Source organism: Sebastes umbrosus, chromosome 17, assembly GCF_015220745.1.
Source record: "Sebastes umbrosus isolate fSebUmb1 chromosome 17, fSebUmb1.pri, whole genome shotgun sequence".
NCBI classification, from domain to species: Eukaryota; Metazoa; Chordata; class Actinopteri; order Perciformes; family Sebastidae; genus Sebastes; species Sebastes umbrosus.
In genome coordinates, this window is record NC_051285.1 from 23,750,891 (window position 1) to 23,766,995 (window position 16,105).

Below are 16,105 nucleotides of genomic sequence, written 5' to 3' on the forward strand. Positions count from 1 at the left end.
ATGAATGAAGGAATGAATGAAATTCCACCTGAAAAATGATTGGTTTTGTATTATTGAACCATTTGTTGATGGCATATTGTCATATAGTTGGTAACAGTTAATATTTTTTTTATTTTTTTTAATATATATTTTTAAAAAAAAAAGTTTTATATATATATATATTTTTTTATATAATATTTTTAATATTTTGCCTTTGGTTGCACCACTGAAGTAACATTGTCTTGAGAGTGTTTCACCACTAGGAGGCAACACGCTGCCCTCACCATACTAAGGACACGTCACTACACTACAGCGGCAAGGTAGGAAACCAAATTTGATTGACAGCCAAAGAACCAATCAGATGTACGCGGGATCACCGTTGCCCGACGCTCAACCAATAAACGCGCAGCATGACGTGATTGTGGGCGGGACTAGTTGACGTTGAAGGTTGTGTGTGAAGAGAACAGGAACGGAGCGGGTGAGTCTTAACTGAACAGTAAATATTACATCTATTACCTCATTTATTTGATTTAATTTATAATGTAGTCCTGCTGCCACATGTGAAAGTGTCGCTGGTATCTTCAGAATAAGTCAGAGAAGAGGTGCTGGGTTAGGGTGTTCATTATACAGCAGCTATTGCTAGCTAATGCTACTCACTTTAAACTGTGGAAGCAGCTTTAACACTAGCCGGCCTGATGCTGACTGACTACAACATGCTACCCAGGCTGGAAAGATGCCTGCATGCATTATAAATGTGCACATAATGTGTGTTAATAGCTAGTTAACTTAGTGGACACATATGAGCTGCTCTGTGGTGTTGGACAGGTTGCTTAACTGTCAGTACTTGTAAGGCTAGAGCTCTTAAAGTTAGCATTAATTAGAAGCTCTGTTGAGCCTGGTGGTTTTCAGTTTTTTTGCAAAAACTTACAAAATGTGAAGAAGACAAGGCACAAATCCCTGCAGAAGTTTTCCCAGACTAAGTGCTTCCTGGTTCCTGATCTTAGTGCGTGGCCTTATCTGGTTGGGCTGGACATGCAAGTGTACTACAGAAGACTTTGGTTTTATGAGTATATCTGGGCTTGCTTAAAACCAGACATTCAATTCAATTCAATTCAATTCAAACTTTATTTCAGACACACAGGAGGGTCCATAGCAATAGACATGGAAGTTGGCTACAGAAGATTTTGATTTTATGAGTATATCTGGCTTGCTTTAAAACCAGACATTCAATTAAAACTTTATTTCATACACAGGAGGGTCCATAGCAATAGACATGCAAGTTGGCTACAGGAGACTTTGATTTATGAGTTTATCTGGCTTGCTTAAAACCAGACCTTCAATTCAATTCAATTCAAACTTTATTTCATACACAGGAGGGTCCATAGCAATAAAAGAAAAATAAACAAAAAACATACAAGATAAGACCACAGCAGTTCATCATTCAATTCATATGATATAATTATCCTTATCAAGATAACACATTTATATTTTGATAAGGATAATTATATCAGTAATTAATTTAAATTTCTGTATGACACAGATAAAAGGTAAAAAATATAGTTAGAATAATTATAAATAATAATAATTATAGTTAGACAAATTTAGGAACATTTTAATTAATTAGAGTATATGTATGGCTCAATAAGGAAGCTGGTTAATAATTAATAATTGACTTATGAAGAAGGGGTGGGATTAAATAGGTTTATACTTCTTCTCACTCCTTTTCAAATATGTAAATCAAGGCATCAAGTGTTGACAATTTAATTTTCTTACGCTTTCATTGTATGTAAATACTACTTGTTTCTGACTGCCCACTTGTTGGTATGATCATTCTTTTTCTTTATTTTTTTTTTGTATTCTACATGTTCGAAATACATTTTGAAATTAAATGAAATGAAATATGTAGGCTATCTCGCCAGTGTTTTCTGAGCCTGGATGAGTACCGAGTGCAGCTCTTGCTCGGGCTGGTTAACGCCTCTATGATGCTGCTCTCTGACTCATCCAAACGGCAAATCAAATTATACATCAAATGTCTTAGAAGTGCCTCACATGTGGACACAAACAGTTGACTGGCACAAACAGTTGACTGGCACTATGCCATCTGGGAACCCGAAGCAACAACCTCATTGAATCATTGTAAGCCACTATGAGCCTTCGCGTACTGCTTTTCTTGTAGCTAAACCAAAGATGAGCTGTGTACAAAGGCGTGCAGAAAGCTCTAAATAATGAACATTTTACATTTACAGCACACATACTGAACTTACGAAGCAACATATTTGCCTGAGCATATAGTTTACAGCACAGTGAAAAGATTTTCTTGTTTTGCAGGATTTATTCCTAAAAAATGAAACTTATATTAGGTGATGTTGGGTTTTTTTTCTCCACAGTCCTCCTATTTGTAGCTCTTTCAGTCTTACAGTGCTTGTCTTCCTCCCATTAGGTTGTACGGTGAGCTGTCCCGAACCTCGCCAAAATGACCAAGCTGGGCTTCCTCCGGTTGTCCTATGAGAAACAGGACACGCTGCTGAAGCTGCTCATCCTGTCTATGGCTGCTATCCTTTGTGAGTCCCATACACAAGAGCCTGGTCTCTCTAATACTAAAAACAAACGTTACACATTGATCCGTTGGGCTGGGAATCACCAGAGGCCCCACGATACCATGTGTTACTTAAAGGGAAACTGTACCCATATTCAAAATTCATAAATGTTATTCCTATGGTCTAAGATGAACAACTCTCTCCTAAATCCAAAAAACTAGAGTGCTAAAACTCAAATTTGTGATGTCTTATGGTTAAATTGTGGAACTGCTCCATAGACAATGAATGGCAGATATGTTCTATGACACTAAGAGCACACAGGGGAATGTTCTGAGTATATGGTTGCATCCTAAATTCTATACTAACATGCTATTTAGTACGCTAAGACAGTATGTGAGACATTTGACTATGTCCGACACCTTAGTATGAAGCCAATAGCTTTGCCAATTGCATACTATTTCTGGTGAAATATTACAGTATGCAACGCTGGACACTGCGGCGGCATAAATATCCCACAATGCAATGCGGTAGGGATGACAACGTTCATAACGGATGTTGATGGACAGCTCTGCAACATTAACAACGCTTCAGTTTAACTGTAAGAATAAGATTTCACTTTGCTGGGCGTAATATATATTTTAAATTAGTTCAGAATTTGATTACCACAAACCGTCATGTTGATCACATGAGGTCGGCACGGGTTACTGTGGTTACACGTCTCCAACTGGCAAGGAGGCTCTCAGGAAGTGACGACGTAAATTACAGTTCAATGCGTCCGAAAATATACATACTGCTGTTTATTCACACAAAAGTATGTTGAACGATCGTACACTTATTGAGTATGTAGTACATAGTATGTGATTTCGATACAATCTTATTCCGATTTTAAACATTTTGCATATGCTCAGTATTGCGGTAAAATATATTGCGATTTATTGTCATTTATTAACTTTTTTCAATTACAAGTTATGCAATTTGTCAACATTTGTTTACCTAATAAAATAAGATCCTGTTCATCTCATTTCAATCATTTATATTGGAGCAACCTGGGATTGTCAGTCTAGCAGACAGACTGACCAACACTATCATAAAAACATAAATGTTACATCACGCACCCGACAAACTGATATGTTTGTTTGAGTCTGCATTGTATTTGCAATATTAATAATTTATATAATAAAAGATTGATACTTGACGTGTGTGTATCTATACAATATTGCTACGCAAAATATCTCGATGCTATGCTGTAATGATTTCTTCCCCCACCCTTATTGATCCACGTGCTTATCTTTCTCTTCAGCATTCTCCACCAGATTGTTTTCCGTCTTGAGGTTTGAAAGTGTCATCCATGAGTTTGATCCGTAAGTGCTACTTCTGTCATGGTTATTTTCCAAGGATTGTCATTAGCCTTTCCTCCTTAAAGTAATCTCTCGCCCTCACCTTCATCTCACCTTCAGGTACTTTAACTACCGTACCACCCGCTTCCTGACAGAAGAAGGATTTTATAAGTTTCACAACTGGTTTGACGACAGGGCATGGTATCCTCTGGGGAGGATCATTGGTGGCACCATTTATCCAGGTAGGAATCAGACAAAGATACTAGAGAGCACAGTACAAGTAGATGAATGTGGGCTTATTGATGTTTAATATCGAAAGTAGAGCAGTTCAAGAGAGGTTCAGAAGAGATTAATGTATACAGTCTACATAATTGACACTATTGCAAAGCTTACTTGAACACACCATGTCTCCCTCTCTTCTCTCTTACCAGGACTGATGATCACCTCTGCCGTCCTGTACCACGTCCTACATTTTTTCCACATCACCATTGACATCCGTAATGTCTGTGTCTTCCTGGCTCCCTTGTTCTCCTCCTTCACCGCCATTGTCACCTACCACTTCACCAAGGAGTTGAAGGTAGAAAACACATAATAAGATACACAACGAACTGTTATTTAAGGTTATAAACTCTTAATAAAATGCCAAGATGTTATTCTTTTAAGGGGCGCGTCAGTGATTTGCACTTGGATTAAATTAAAAGACTCATAAAAGTCAGATTAAAAAAGAAAGAAAAGGGTGGTCAAAATCAAAGCAGCAGAGATACAAACACTGGATCCTGCCGTTCCCATAATGCAACTCAGTAGTGTCTTTAGTTAGGCCCTTTTTGCATGGTAAATGCCCTCATCTTTTAAACTCCACGCCACCAGAAGGTAGCACAGGCTTTCTGTTAAATAATTGTTGTTTTAAGACTTAAATAATAATCATTATTATAATAATAAATATGACATCATATGACATAAGAATGTTCCTTTCAGAGCTGCAGAAGATAACTGTAGATAAAAACAAATAAATAAAACAAAATGAGTTCAATATGCTTTTATTGATATGATGATGCCACTAAAAATCCTTTTTGTCCCTGTAGGATGCAGGTGCTGGGCTCCTGGCTGCTGCCATGATTGCAGTGGTGCCTGGTTACATCTCTCGTTCAGTTGCTGGCTCCTATGATAATGAAGGTATACACCTGATGTGCATGACAACACTGTTATTTAAATTAAACATCACCAACAGATTGTTAATGAAATCCCTCTGTGCTATCCTACTCAGGTATTGCCATCTTCTGCATGCTGTTGACCTATTACATGTGGATCAAGGCTGTCAAAACGGGGTCAGTGTACTGGTCGTCCGTGTGCGCACTGGCCTACTTCTACATGGTGAGGAGAACTAAAAATGCATATGTTCTATTGAATGAATTTAGAGTGTACAGAGGTCCTGATAAGGTGTTTGTTTGTATCTAGGTTTCCTCCTGGGGTGGCTACGTGTTCCTTATCAATCTCATCCCCCTCCACGTCCTGGTTCTGATGCTCACAGGCCGATTCTCTCACAGAATCTATGTGGCTTACTGCACGGTCTACTGCCTCGGCACCATCCTTTCCATGCAGATCTCTTTTGTTGGTTTCCAGGTAAAGTGAAAAATGTACTATCTTATGTTACGAGAGTTACACTGATATTGGGTTTGGGGAAAAGAGGTTACGCTCTGTTCTGTTGCACAATGTTCACCTCCCTGTCTTTCTTGTCTCATATACCAGCCGGTGCAGTCATCGGAGCACATGGCAGCCTTCGGTGTGTTTGGCTTGTGCCAGATTCACGCCTTTGTGGACTACCTGCGCAGCAAACTCAATGCCCAGCAATTTGAGGTGCTGTTCAAGAGCGTCATCTCCCTGGTGGGCTTCGTCATACTGTCTGTGGGCACCGTTCTCATGCTGACCGGTAAGAGGTTTTGACAAGGTGGTGCACCAGTAGATACATTGGCAAAGGGCAACGTAGTGGATGGAACATTTTTTTGCTTCACACCTTCCCTACCTTCTCCTTTCCTCTTGTGAGAAACTGATTTTAAAGTTACTATGAGGAACTTTAATCTTGTGTTGATTTTGGCGGACCCTGTGTACAGTAGCGGTAGTGTTTCCGAGCACCAGAGTCCCTTTAGAAAACCTCATTTTACTGCAGCGGGGTCTTGCAGTCTGGCCTGGGCCTCCAGTAGCGTGGTGTCCTGGTGAACCTGCATGATGTCGTCTGATTTTGCACGGAATCCAACGATGTGGCATCGATGACGAGCATTAGGAATAACTATATAGAAGTAGCCAATCTTCTTGCTGATGTTTACGTATGTAGGTCAATATAGAGGCGTCAGTATTAAATTGAGACTGTTTCATAATCAGTTAAAAGTTCCTCAGAGTAACTTAATGTTCTTTTGTGTTGGACTATGACTGACTAAAAGTATATTTCCCTCAGGTAAGATCTCTCCGTGGACTGGTCGTTTCTACTCCCTGCTGGATCCCTCCTACGCCAAGAACAACATCCCCATCATCGCCTCTGTCTCTGAGCATCAGCCCACAACCTGGTCCTCATACTACTTTGACCTCCAGCTGCTGGTCTTCATGTTTCCAGGCAAGTGCACACTCAGCAGAAACACACAGAGTACCAACTGTATGACCACTCCATCTTTAATTATTGTATTCTTGTTGGGTTGTGACCGACCGTTACCTTCACTTTCCTCACAGTTGGCCTTTACTATTGTTTCAACAACCTGTCAGACGCCAGGATCTTCATCATCATGTATGGAGTCACCAGCATGTACTTCTCAGCTGTCATGGTACGTCCTGTACAGAGCCACGCGCACGTCTCAAAGGACTCTCCAGAGAGCCGTTTGATTTGTTTGCTTTCTGGGTTTGTGACATTTCAACAGTGTCACCAGAAGATGGCACACTCGCATCATTAAACATAACTGAAGTAAATGGAAAAACATGTATTTAGGAAAGAGATTTTTTATTTATAGTTTATACCTCATATGCTGCTTGTGTCTCAGGTGCGTCTGATGTTGGTTCTGGCTCCAGTCATGTGCATCCTGTCAGGCATCGGTGTGTCCCAGGTGCTAACCACTTACATGAAGAATTTGGATGTCAGCCGGCCAGACAAGAAGAGCAAGAAGCAGCAGGATGCCACCTACCCCATCAAAAATGAGGTAGGAGGCCTGGGAGACTGCTTCAGAGTGCTATTCTAGGATGTCCTGGATAATCTCTCTCGTGCAGATGTGTAAACTCTTACTGATAAAATGCAGTTACATTCTTAAGAGAAGGATACGAGAGATTTCTGCCTAAATCCATCTATTATTTCAGTAGTCTGAATAAAAGCACATTGATGGTCCCACAGACAGAAAGGTTAAAACCTGATGACATCCTGTGTTGCATTATATTCCTAACAGGTTGCCAGTGGGATGATTCTGGTCATGGCCTTCTTCCTCATTACATACACCTTCCACTCTACCTGGGTGACCAGCGAAGCCTACTCCTCTCCCTCAATTGTCTTGTCAGCCCGTGGAGGTGACGGCAGCCGCATCATTTTCGACGACTTCAGAGAGGCCTACTACTGGCTCCGCCACAACACTCCCGAGGTCAGTCATTCCCAAAGAAATCTGTGAGGAGTTCTTAAACAAGGTTTCAGATAGTAGTTATGCACCATCATAACCATTAGATTAAATGATTTGAGTTTCATTTTGTGTTTCCAGGATGCCAAAGTCATGTCATGGTGGGATTATGGCTATCAGATAACTGCCATGGCTAATCGAACCATTCTAGTGGACAACAACACATGGAACAACACGCACATCTCCAGAGTTGGACAGGTGAGCTTGGTAACCTTCAGGGTAATTTGGTGTGTTTATGAAGTGCTGCTGTGTTGACTGGGCTGTTGTTTGTTCTATAGGCCATGGCATCCACAGAAGAGAGGGCCTATGAGATCATGAGGGAGCTGGATGTCAGTTATGTCCTGGTCATCTTCGGAGGACTGACGGGCTACTCTTCAGATGGTACGTCCTGATTATCAGTAGATCAGAGTGCTTAAAGCATCGTGTCGACAGAAACCTACACGTCTGCAGACACATTCCCACTAGAGTAAGCCGTTTAACGGAGATGGATTTAATAGACTTGGGTTTAACGGTCTGTTTGCAAAGCTTAAGCTATGCTATGAATGTTTCCAGACCCCCTTTGATGTAATGGCATTTATTTCATGTGATGTTGTGTATAACGTTAATGTCCTCGCTTGGGTGGTGCTTTTGTTTTTAGATGTGATTTGATGTCGCTTTTAGGCTGTAGCAGGCTCAGTTTTAAAGCTAGAGTGAAGATACTGACATCATATGAAACTAGAAAAAAACTAATGAATCCATCAGTAAACAACCATGTCATACTAGCTTCTCACAAAGGAGGCTAAATAACGCTCCAAACTTGCGCAAAATTTTGGCGAGGAAATCTGTCATGGCCATTTTCAAACAGGTCCCCTTGACTTCTGACCTCCAGATATGTGAATGAAAATGGGTTCTATGGGTACCCACAAGTCTCCCCTTTACAGACATGCCCACTTTATGATAATCACATGCAGTTTGGGGCAAGTCATAGTCAAGTCAGCACACTGACACACTGACAGCTGTTGTTACCTGTTGGGCTGCAGTTTGCCATGTTAGGATTTGAGCATATTTTTTTATACTAAATGCAGTACCTGTGAGGGTTTCTGGTCAATATTTGTCATTGTTTTATGTTGTTAATTGATTTCCAATAATAAATATAGACATACATTTGCGTAAAGCAGCATATTTGACACTCCCATGTTGATAAGAGTATTAAATACTTGACAAATTTCCCTTTTTAAGGTACATTTTGAATAGATAAAAAATGTGTGATTAAGTTGCGATTTATCGCGTTTAACTATGGACAATCGTGCGATTAATTATGATTAAATATTTTAATCAATTTACAACTCTAACAAAAACTAATGCAAAGAAAAATCAGCCTATACTCTCATAGCTGTAATAACTCTCTTCTACAGTGAATAGTTAGGAAGGCCCCAGTGTAATACCAATAGTGTCACCAGTAAGCAGCAGGTCTATATTTCCACCACACCGACTCCACTGCTTAGTATACCTCCCCCTCTTTCTTTACTGTATTATAACCTGTCAAACAGGTATTTAGGAATTTTGGAGTTGTATTTCAGTGATAGAAAATATTTGGCGCACACATTCATTGCATAAAGTAATGCCATTGCTGTACTTTGTAATTGTTGTTGTTCTTCTAACTTCTCCATCTGTCTGCCTCAGACATCAATAAGTTCCTGTGGATGGTCCGTATCGGTGGAAGCACAGACACGGGCAAACACATCAAGGAGCACGACTACTACACCCCCACCGGAGAGTTCAGAGTGGACCGCGAGGGCTCGCCTGTCCTGCTCAACTGCCTCATGTACAAGATGTGCTACTACCGCTTCGGCCAGGTCTACACAGAGGCCAGTGAGTAACTCTACAGCCAAGTGGGAACTGTTTTTCATGCATGAGCGGCTTTTACCTCGCAATCAGAGGCATGTTGGGAATTGTAAGTTAGACAGAATTGGTGGCCAAAACCATGGAGCGAGACTGTGGACATACTGTAACACCAAGTGGAAAATACTGTGCCAAAACTAGTAGATGAACCACCATATCAGCTTCTCAATTGACTGCACTGTCAGCATACATATTCATGTTGCTGGTCCTCCTCATTAATGTAAAGCTACAGCCTTTTGTCCTGTAATTCTGATGATCCTACTGCTCCTCTCCGCAGAGCGCCCCCCTGGTTATGACCGAGTGAGGAACGCCGAGATCGGAAATAAAGACTTCGAACTGGATGTGTTGGAGGAGGCCTACACAACAGAGCACTGGCTGGTTAGGATATACAAGGTAAAAATGACTTTGAACTTCTTCTCCTTACCCTGTCCTTTGACAATGTCGTCATCGTATCGGTCTGTTAGGACTGTTGGGAAACCAAGATTGGTTCGCTGGTCAAGAAACCATTTCTTAGGGGCAAAGTAGGAATCGCAATATTAAGCATACGTGACAGATTGAGGGAGATTAGAACAACAGATGAGTAAATGACTTACATTTCTTTACAACCTAAACATGGAATTTGATCTGCAACAATAAGTCAATTAATCGATTGGTCAGCTGACAGGAAACTAATCAAATTTGCTTTGATATATAATTATTCTGCTCATTTTTCAAGCAATAACACCAAACATTTCATGATTCCATGTGAGAATTTGCTACTTTTCTTGGTCTTACATTATAGTGAATAGAATATCTCTGGATATTGAACTGTTGAGTTGAGTAGCCCCAAACTCTACTCAAATAAAAATACTGTTACTTTGCAAAAAAAAAGTACTCAAGTAGATGTAAAAGTAGTTATCAAAATAACTACTTGAGTAAGAGTACAAAAGTACTTACTGAAAAAGTTACTTGAATAGAGAGTAACTTTAAGAAATTAAATAATAAAAAAAACACCGGCACACTACTGTCTTTTATTTGGTGGATATGAGTGGAATTATCTCAACCACAGATGGCCTTCCTCAGGTGAAGTTAAAGAAGTGAACACTCAGCTGTATTTATTTGTGAGGAAATGACAATCATCTCCTGATTAGATAACCAGCCACACGTATACCAGACAATACTCCCAGTTTGTATCTCTCAAGTACGATCACAAAATATTACATTAATATTGTACTCTATTAAGTACACCAATAATCAAAGATATTATTTTAAATTACATTATTTGCTATATAATAGTATAATTTAGAGTTGTTCCGATACCAGTGTCGGAAATGCGACCGATACTGCCCAAAATTCTGGATCAGGTATTGGCGAGTACGCCAGTCTATGCACCGATTTTAAAAAAAAAAAAAAAAAAAAATTAAAATAAAAATTTTAAATGTTTATAGGCCAAGTGAACAATTTATTAATGGAAATTAAAATAATGGTTGCAGCTCTATCTGTAATACATTAAAGTCAGACTGGTGATGGATTAGTCTGTCTGAGGATGGCTTTAACGTTTTCTTTTCTTTTTTTTTTTACTGAAGGTTGACTTGTAGACCTTTCTAACCAAATCTTGTGTTCCATATTTCAGGTCAAAGATCTGGACAACCGGGGTCTTTCAAGGACATAAAACCTTCAGACGGCGATCAAAACAGCCTTTTAGCACACAGCACTGAACACCTTCCCCTGTGGTCTGCAGATGAGTGGGAAAAGAGTACTTTTTTATACTTTTGTTTGGGGAGGGGAAGAAAAATTGCATCAAAGAGATTTAGGGTTTTTTTTGCGTGTGTGTGTGTGAATGATTTTAATTTTTTTTTATTTTGTTATAATGAAATGTCTCATCTGGGATCAGAGGGAGCTGGTGTCAAAACGTCCAGTCTGATGTCAGGAAGCGTCATTCGCCATGGAGCGGTCAAAAGAAAGCAGTGTTCATTTAAGAGCGCTATGGGTTTTTACAATGTGGTCAATTAAAGAGGGATTAAACGTGAGAAAATAGTTTGTCTTTTCTTTTTCCTCCAACACCTCTGCACAGAATCCATTGAGACAAATGATGTGGGAGCATACAGTATGAGTTGAACTAGTCAGAGCAGTTTATGAATCTGGGTGAGAGCCACACCTGGTGACAAAGTTGCTGAAAGGATAACATGCTACTCATGTTTGGGAAGTCATCTGTTAAGTTGAGCTATACTTCATACACCTTCATAATCAAAGTAAACTAGTGGCTGTTTTTCCTAGTATTTGATGTCATTACTGGTGATATGCATACTTGCCAACCCTCCCAATTTTTAAGTTCACCTCAGAGGGGCAAATTACTGTTTTCTTTTCTTAGAATTAAAAATAGGCTTATTTAACAACAATTTGTTGTTGCAGTGTACCTAGTTTTCATTTTTTTAAAGTTACCAGAATGCAGGAAACAATCTTTAAAACTCTTTTTTTCTGGGGGAGGACCCTCAGACCCCCAGCTATGGTTTTGAAATCCTCCCTACTTTTGAAGTCAATGTTGGCAAGTATGAGATGATTTACTCGATCCAGCCCGATGTATGTAATTAGAAGCTCACTGTACTCCCAAAATGAGCTTGAATTAGTTGATGCGACGTTCCTGGATCTTAACACTTTGATCACAGTAATTGTGATATGTACAGTATGTAGGCTGAATGATAAAGATGCACTCAAGAATTTGATACTAGATTTCTAGAGTTAATAAAACAAAGCATGACTTTAAGATAAGATCATTTTATTGCACTGCATTTGGCAATACATGTCAACTTTATATTAAAAATAATAGTGTTAGGGATAGTCTTAATACATTCAGAACAGTAAAGAATAACTAGAGAAGAATAATGTTTTCCTCCCAATCTGAAAACAGCAATAAAAATTCACTTTAATTATTAGTAAAGATCATTTTAGAAGTATCAGTATAAAGTGTCCATTAGAACCAGTCCAATATATATATTTTTTAAAACATCACATTTCCAGAGCTCCTCACAGTCTGCTCTGGTCTGGCAGATCTTCCACAAGTGCATGGTTTTTTCTGTAGATGTAGGCATTGGGATCATCGTCCAGCTTCAACAGCTCAGCCAGCGACGACACGCAGGGATCAGGATCGACCAGCATCGCCGGCAGGCGGGAGGATTTTCGCTCGATGCGGCAGGAACGGCGCACCGGTGTCAGAAACTTCAGATCTTTGATGTTGCCCTTTCTCCTGGAGCTATGCGTGCTGGCCTCCTCTTCGATTGTCTTCTTGACACTAAACAAGTGATGTTTGAAGGAAAATAAATACTTTATTACAAGTGAAAATAAATGACTTTGTTACTATTTCATTCATGGTTAAATAAAGAAATAGTTGAGGTAAAAAGAGATTGCTATTATTGCAAATGAAACTCACCTTTGCAGGTATGGCGTAGTCCTTACGCTGTACTTAATTACTGAAGCATCCTCCATTGGTGGCGTGGTCTCCATCACACACACCTCATCACTTTCTACTTCCTCATCCGTCTCCACTTTCTGGTCATCACTTTCTTCTGCTCCATCCTTTACTTGCTCAACCTTTTGCTGCTTGCCAACATCATCAGGCATTTCCTTCTTCAGCTCCTCTTCTTTACATTCATACTTTGGTTTGCTGTCCTCCATTTCACTGCACACATCTGTCGCCTGAGAAAGCTCTAATGGAGAGAAATAATTGTGTTTGTGTTAGAAGCATCTGTACAAAGTGCTACAACAACTGCAGTCAGAATTTATATTATATATATTATATAGTTATATTTGTCATCCTTAGACCAGGGCAGCAAAAATGATATCCTAATGTCTTTTCCTAACCACTTTTCCTTTGGTTGGAATTAAAGTAAGTGACAAGGATAAATTATTTTAAGAACTTACCATCACATCTAGAGGGCGTCGCCATGGCCTCCAAAATGTCACACAGGTTCACAACAATCTGTCAAAATAAAACAAAGAGATAAAATGAGTTATCACTGTGGAATATCTTTAATCCAGCTAAAACAGCAAGAGCCTGTTTCCTTACATCATGCACGCTGTCCTGTGGGTCAACATCAGAGATTTCCAGCAGGTCCAGACTGGTGTTCATGATGACTGGAGTTCGGCCGTGCGTTGTCAACGCTGCTCCCTGGGTGTCTGCACAGTGAGCAGCAGTAGTAGCAGCAGCAGAGTCTGGCTTGTGGGCTTCCAGTCTGGGTTCAGGTTCAGGGTTGTGCTGTGCGGCTGGCTGAGCTCCAACATGAGACTGACGTTGTGGATCGAAAACAGCTTCAGGTTTTGCAGAGACTTTGGTTCTAGAGGGTTCTGCTGTCGTCAGGGCCGGTCTTTTGAAACTCTTGCCCTTGGAGGCGAGCCAATCGGCCAGTTTCGCTCTGCAGAGGGAACACAAAAACATTTGAGCATTTCTGATGCACAGTAAGGCAAACATCAAGTGTGTGTATGGAGGAGAAGTGTTACCTCCTTTCCTCAGCAGTCTCCATGGTGAGTCTGTACTGACTGAGGGAACTTGTGACAGGAGGTTTGTTGACCTTTGTGTCTGTCACTGGAACCTTTGGCTTTGACTTCTGAGTCCCACTTCCCTTGGTGGGAGCTGCTTTAGTGTTTCTGGAGCTGGTACTGGCGAGTGTTGCTGGGATGGTCCTGGTAGGAGGACGAGCAGAGCGGAACCCAGCAGGAGGACGGCTGTTGACTGCAGGCTTGGACACCTGAGCAGGTCTATCCATCACCGACTTGGACCTTGTCGGCGCAGGTTTCTGTGTGCTGTACTTGGGCAGGTCAACAACAGATTTGGACCGGCTTTTCGGCACATGCCCGACCCTTTGACCCTCTGTTTTGGGATCTGCCTCGCCCACGGCGGCAGTCGCCTTCCAAATGGAACCAATTTTTGACTGGACAATCTTGCCTTTGTACATGCCGGGAGCAGACTTTGAGGACGGCGCAGCAGCTGGTGGCTTTGGAGCTTCTGCAACTATTTTTTTGTGTCTCACAGCCTGTTCGGTGAGGAAGGCCCGGCTATGTGTTTGTCGTAGTTTGACATCAGCAGCAGCAGCTCCTTTCCCATCTTTCTGCACCCCTTTCAGAGCCTCACCAGACGCTGACCTTGTGTCCACCTTGGCTTTAAGAAGACCATTTTTTGCCACGGTTTCCTCTTTTTTGTTGTTTGTCAGTTGGAAGGGATTAACAGACGTTTTATCTCTTCCTATTAAGGACTTGCTTCCAAGTGCAGGCTGAGTGTTTTCCTTGTTTCCCTAATACAATTAAACAATTAGAATCAGGTTTATTTTGCCAAGTATATACATACATGGAATTTGACTCTAGAAATAACAGCTAGGAACAATACTGATAAACAATAAAATAAGAATACAACAATAAAATAAAATATGTCTGTATACAAGTCAAGTGTTCTGTAAGCTGTAAACAATACAAATACTGCAAATAAATAAATAAATACTGGATGGATATACAGAGACTGGATGATTATGTACAGTATGTACATGTGACGATTTATACTGGTATGTGACAGATATTTACATATTACAATATGTAAATAAAGTGAAAGGTGACATGTGCATATTACTAAAAAAAATGTGCATTAATGACTTTAAATTATTATGTATAACAGCAGCAGATGATACTTGATGTTTGAGTGTTATTGACAGATTAGGTGGCCTGAATGAGGGCTAAAAAACACTGCATATAGTAGTATTTATATAGTATTTCATAGGATATTCATTAACGTAAAGTACTTACTTTCTTATAGACGTGGTTACGTCTTGAAACTGCAACGTTGTCCATTATGAAGCTGAAATCAACGAAGATGTTCTGAAAGGTGAACAAAGCAACATATATACAGAGATGTTAGCTGTATTGAGTCGAGTGTACTCAGTGTATCTATAAAGTTAACATGTTTTAGTGAAGTTATAAAGAAACATTAACTCACCCTGCTGTTGTCTTTTGTTGTAAGTTACAATACGGAGAGAAATCTCATCCGAAACGGCTCAACTCAGGAGCAGAATCCACCGCTTCCCACCCTGCAGCAAAAACACATTGGATTTGACTTGGCGCTGCTGCGCTGCAATTGGCCACTCTAGTATCGCGAGATTACAAATTAACCAATGGCGTGTCTCGAAACTAAGAACGAGAACTGGAGAAGACTGCATTCTGTGTCATCCACGAGTTTTCATCATCTCTTCTGTTTGAAAGTTTGAACACAAATAGGATTCCAGTAATACCGGACCAGTAACATGCAAAACATGCCAAAAACTGTAGCTGTATCGCAAAAACGCAGGTTTATCGCCCAGTTTTATATTCTACTGCTGCTTTTATCTGGATCAAACCTTAATGACGTGCAAATACACATACTGGTAACTTAAAAGTTTATTATAACCAAATCACAATTGTGCACAAACAAGTTTAGTATAAGCCATGACATTTACGTTATATAGCCACACACACACACACACACACACACACACACACACACACATATATATATATATGTATATATATATATAATATTACATATTTACGTCACAATGTCAAATAAGGAGATGGGGGCTGATCGGTCATCATCACATCTGCACAAGTGAAAAAAATGCAAATGCTCATGTTTTAATGATAATAATAATAATAATAATAATACTTATAATTATAATTATAATAATAATGTGCAGAATAAGCAGAATAATAAGCAGAAGAAGTGTGAGTCAGTCCA

At 40.0% G+C, this 16,105-nt stretch overlaps 2 protein-coding genes across 3 annotated transcripts; one reads left to right on the forward strand and one right to left on the reverse strand.

Moving 5' to 3' along the window:
* Positions 1 to 317: 317 nt before the first annotated feature.
* On the forward strand, positions 318 to 11,391 carry stt3a (STT3 oligosaccharyltransferase complex catalytic subunit A). 2 transcript variants are annotated; one of them, XM_037749124.1, is made up of 18 exons: positions 318 to 457; positions 2,420 to 2,540; positions 3,817 to 3,877; positions 3,974 to 4,095; positions 4,285 to 4,430; positions 4,936 to 5,026; positions 5,118 to 5,224; positions 5,309 to 5,473; positions 5,600 to 5,780; positions 6,303 to 6,458; positions 6,572 to 6,663; positions 6,877 to 7,032; positions 7,273 to 7,461; positions 7,576 to 7,692; positions 7,773 to 7,875; positions 9,157 to 9,345; positions 9,653 to 9,768; positions 10,988 to 11,391. In XM_037749124.1, exons 2-18 carry the CDS (start codon positions 2,453 to 2,455, stop codon positions 11,024 to 11,026), a joined length of 2,118 nt encoding a protein of 705 aa, XP_037605052.1. In that variant the 5' UTR covers positions 318 to 457; positions 2,420 to 2,452; the 3' UTR covers positions 11,027 to 11,391. The 2 variants fall into 2 exon arrangements, with proteins under 2 accessions (XP_037605052.1, XP_037605053.1); XM_037749125.1 differs by having other exon boundaries at positions 457 to 475.
* An 821-nt stretch (positions 11,392 to 12,212) lies between these two features.
* Positions 12,213 to 15,428, reverse strand: si:ch211-266i6.3 (cytoskeleton-associated protein 2). Its single transcript, XM_037749129.1, has 7 exons — positions 15,332 to 15,428; positions 15,142 to 15,213; positions 13,849 to 14,639; positions 13,418 to 13,763; positions 13,273 to 13,330; positions 12,782 to 13,058; positions 12,213 to 12,643 (listed from the first exon to the last, which is right to left on the reverse strand). Exons 2-7 carry the CDS (start codon positions 15,184 to 15,186, stop codon positions 12,379 to 12,381), a joined length of 1,782 nt encoding a protein of 593 aa, XP_037605057.1. The 5' UTR covers positions 15,187 to 15,213; positions 15,332 to 15,428; the 3' UTR covers positions 12,213 to 12,378.
* Positions 15,429 to 16,105: the final 677 nt, after the last annotated feature.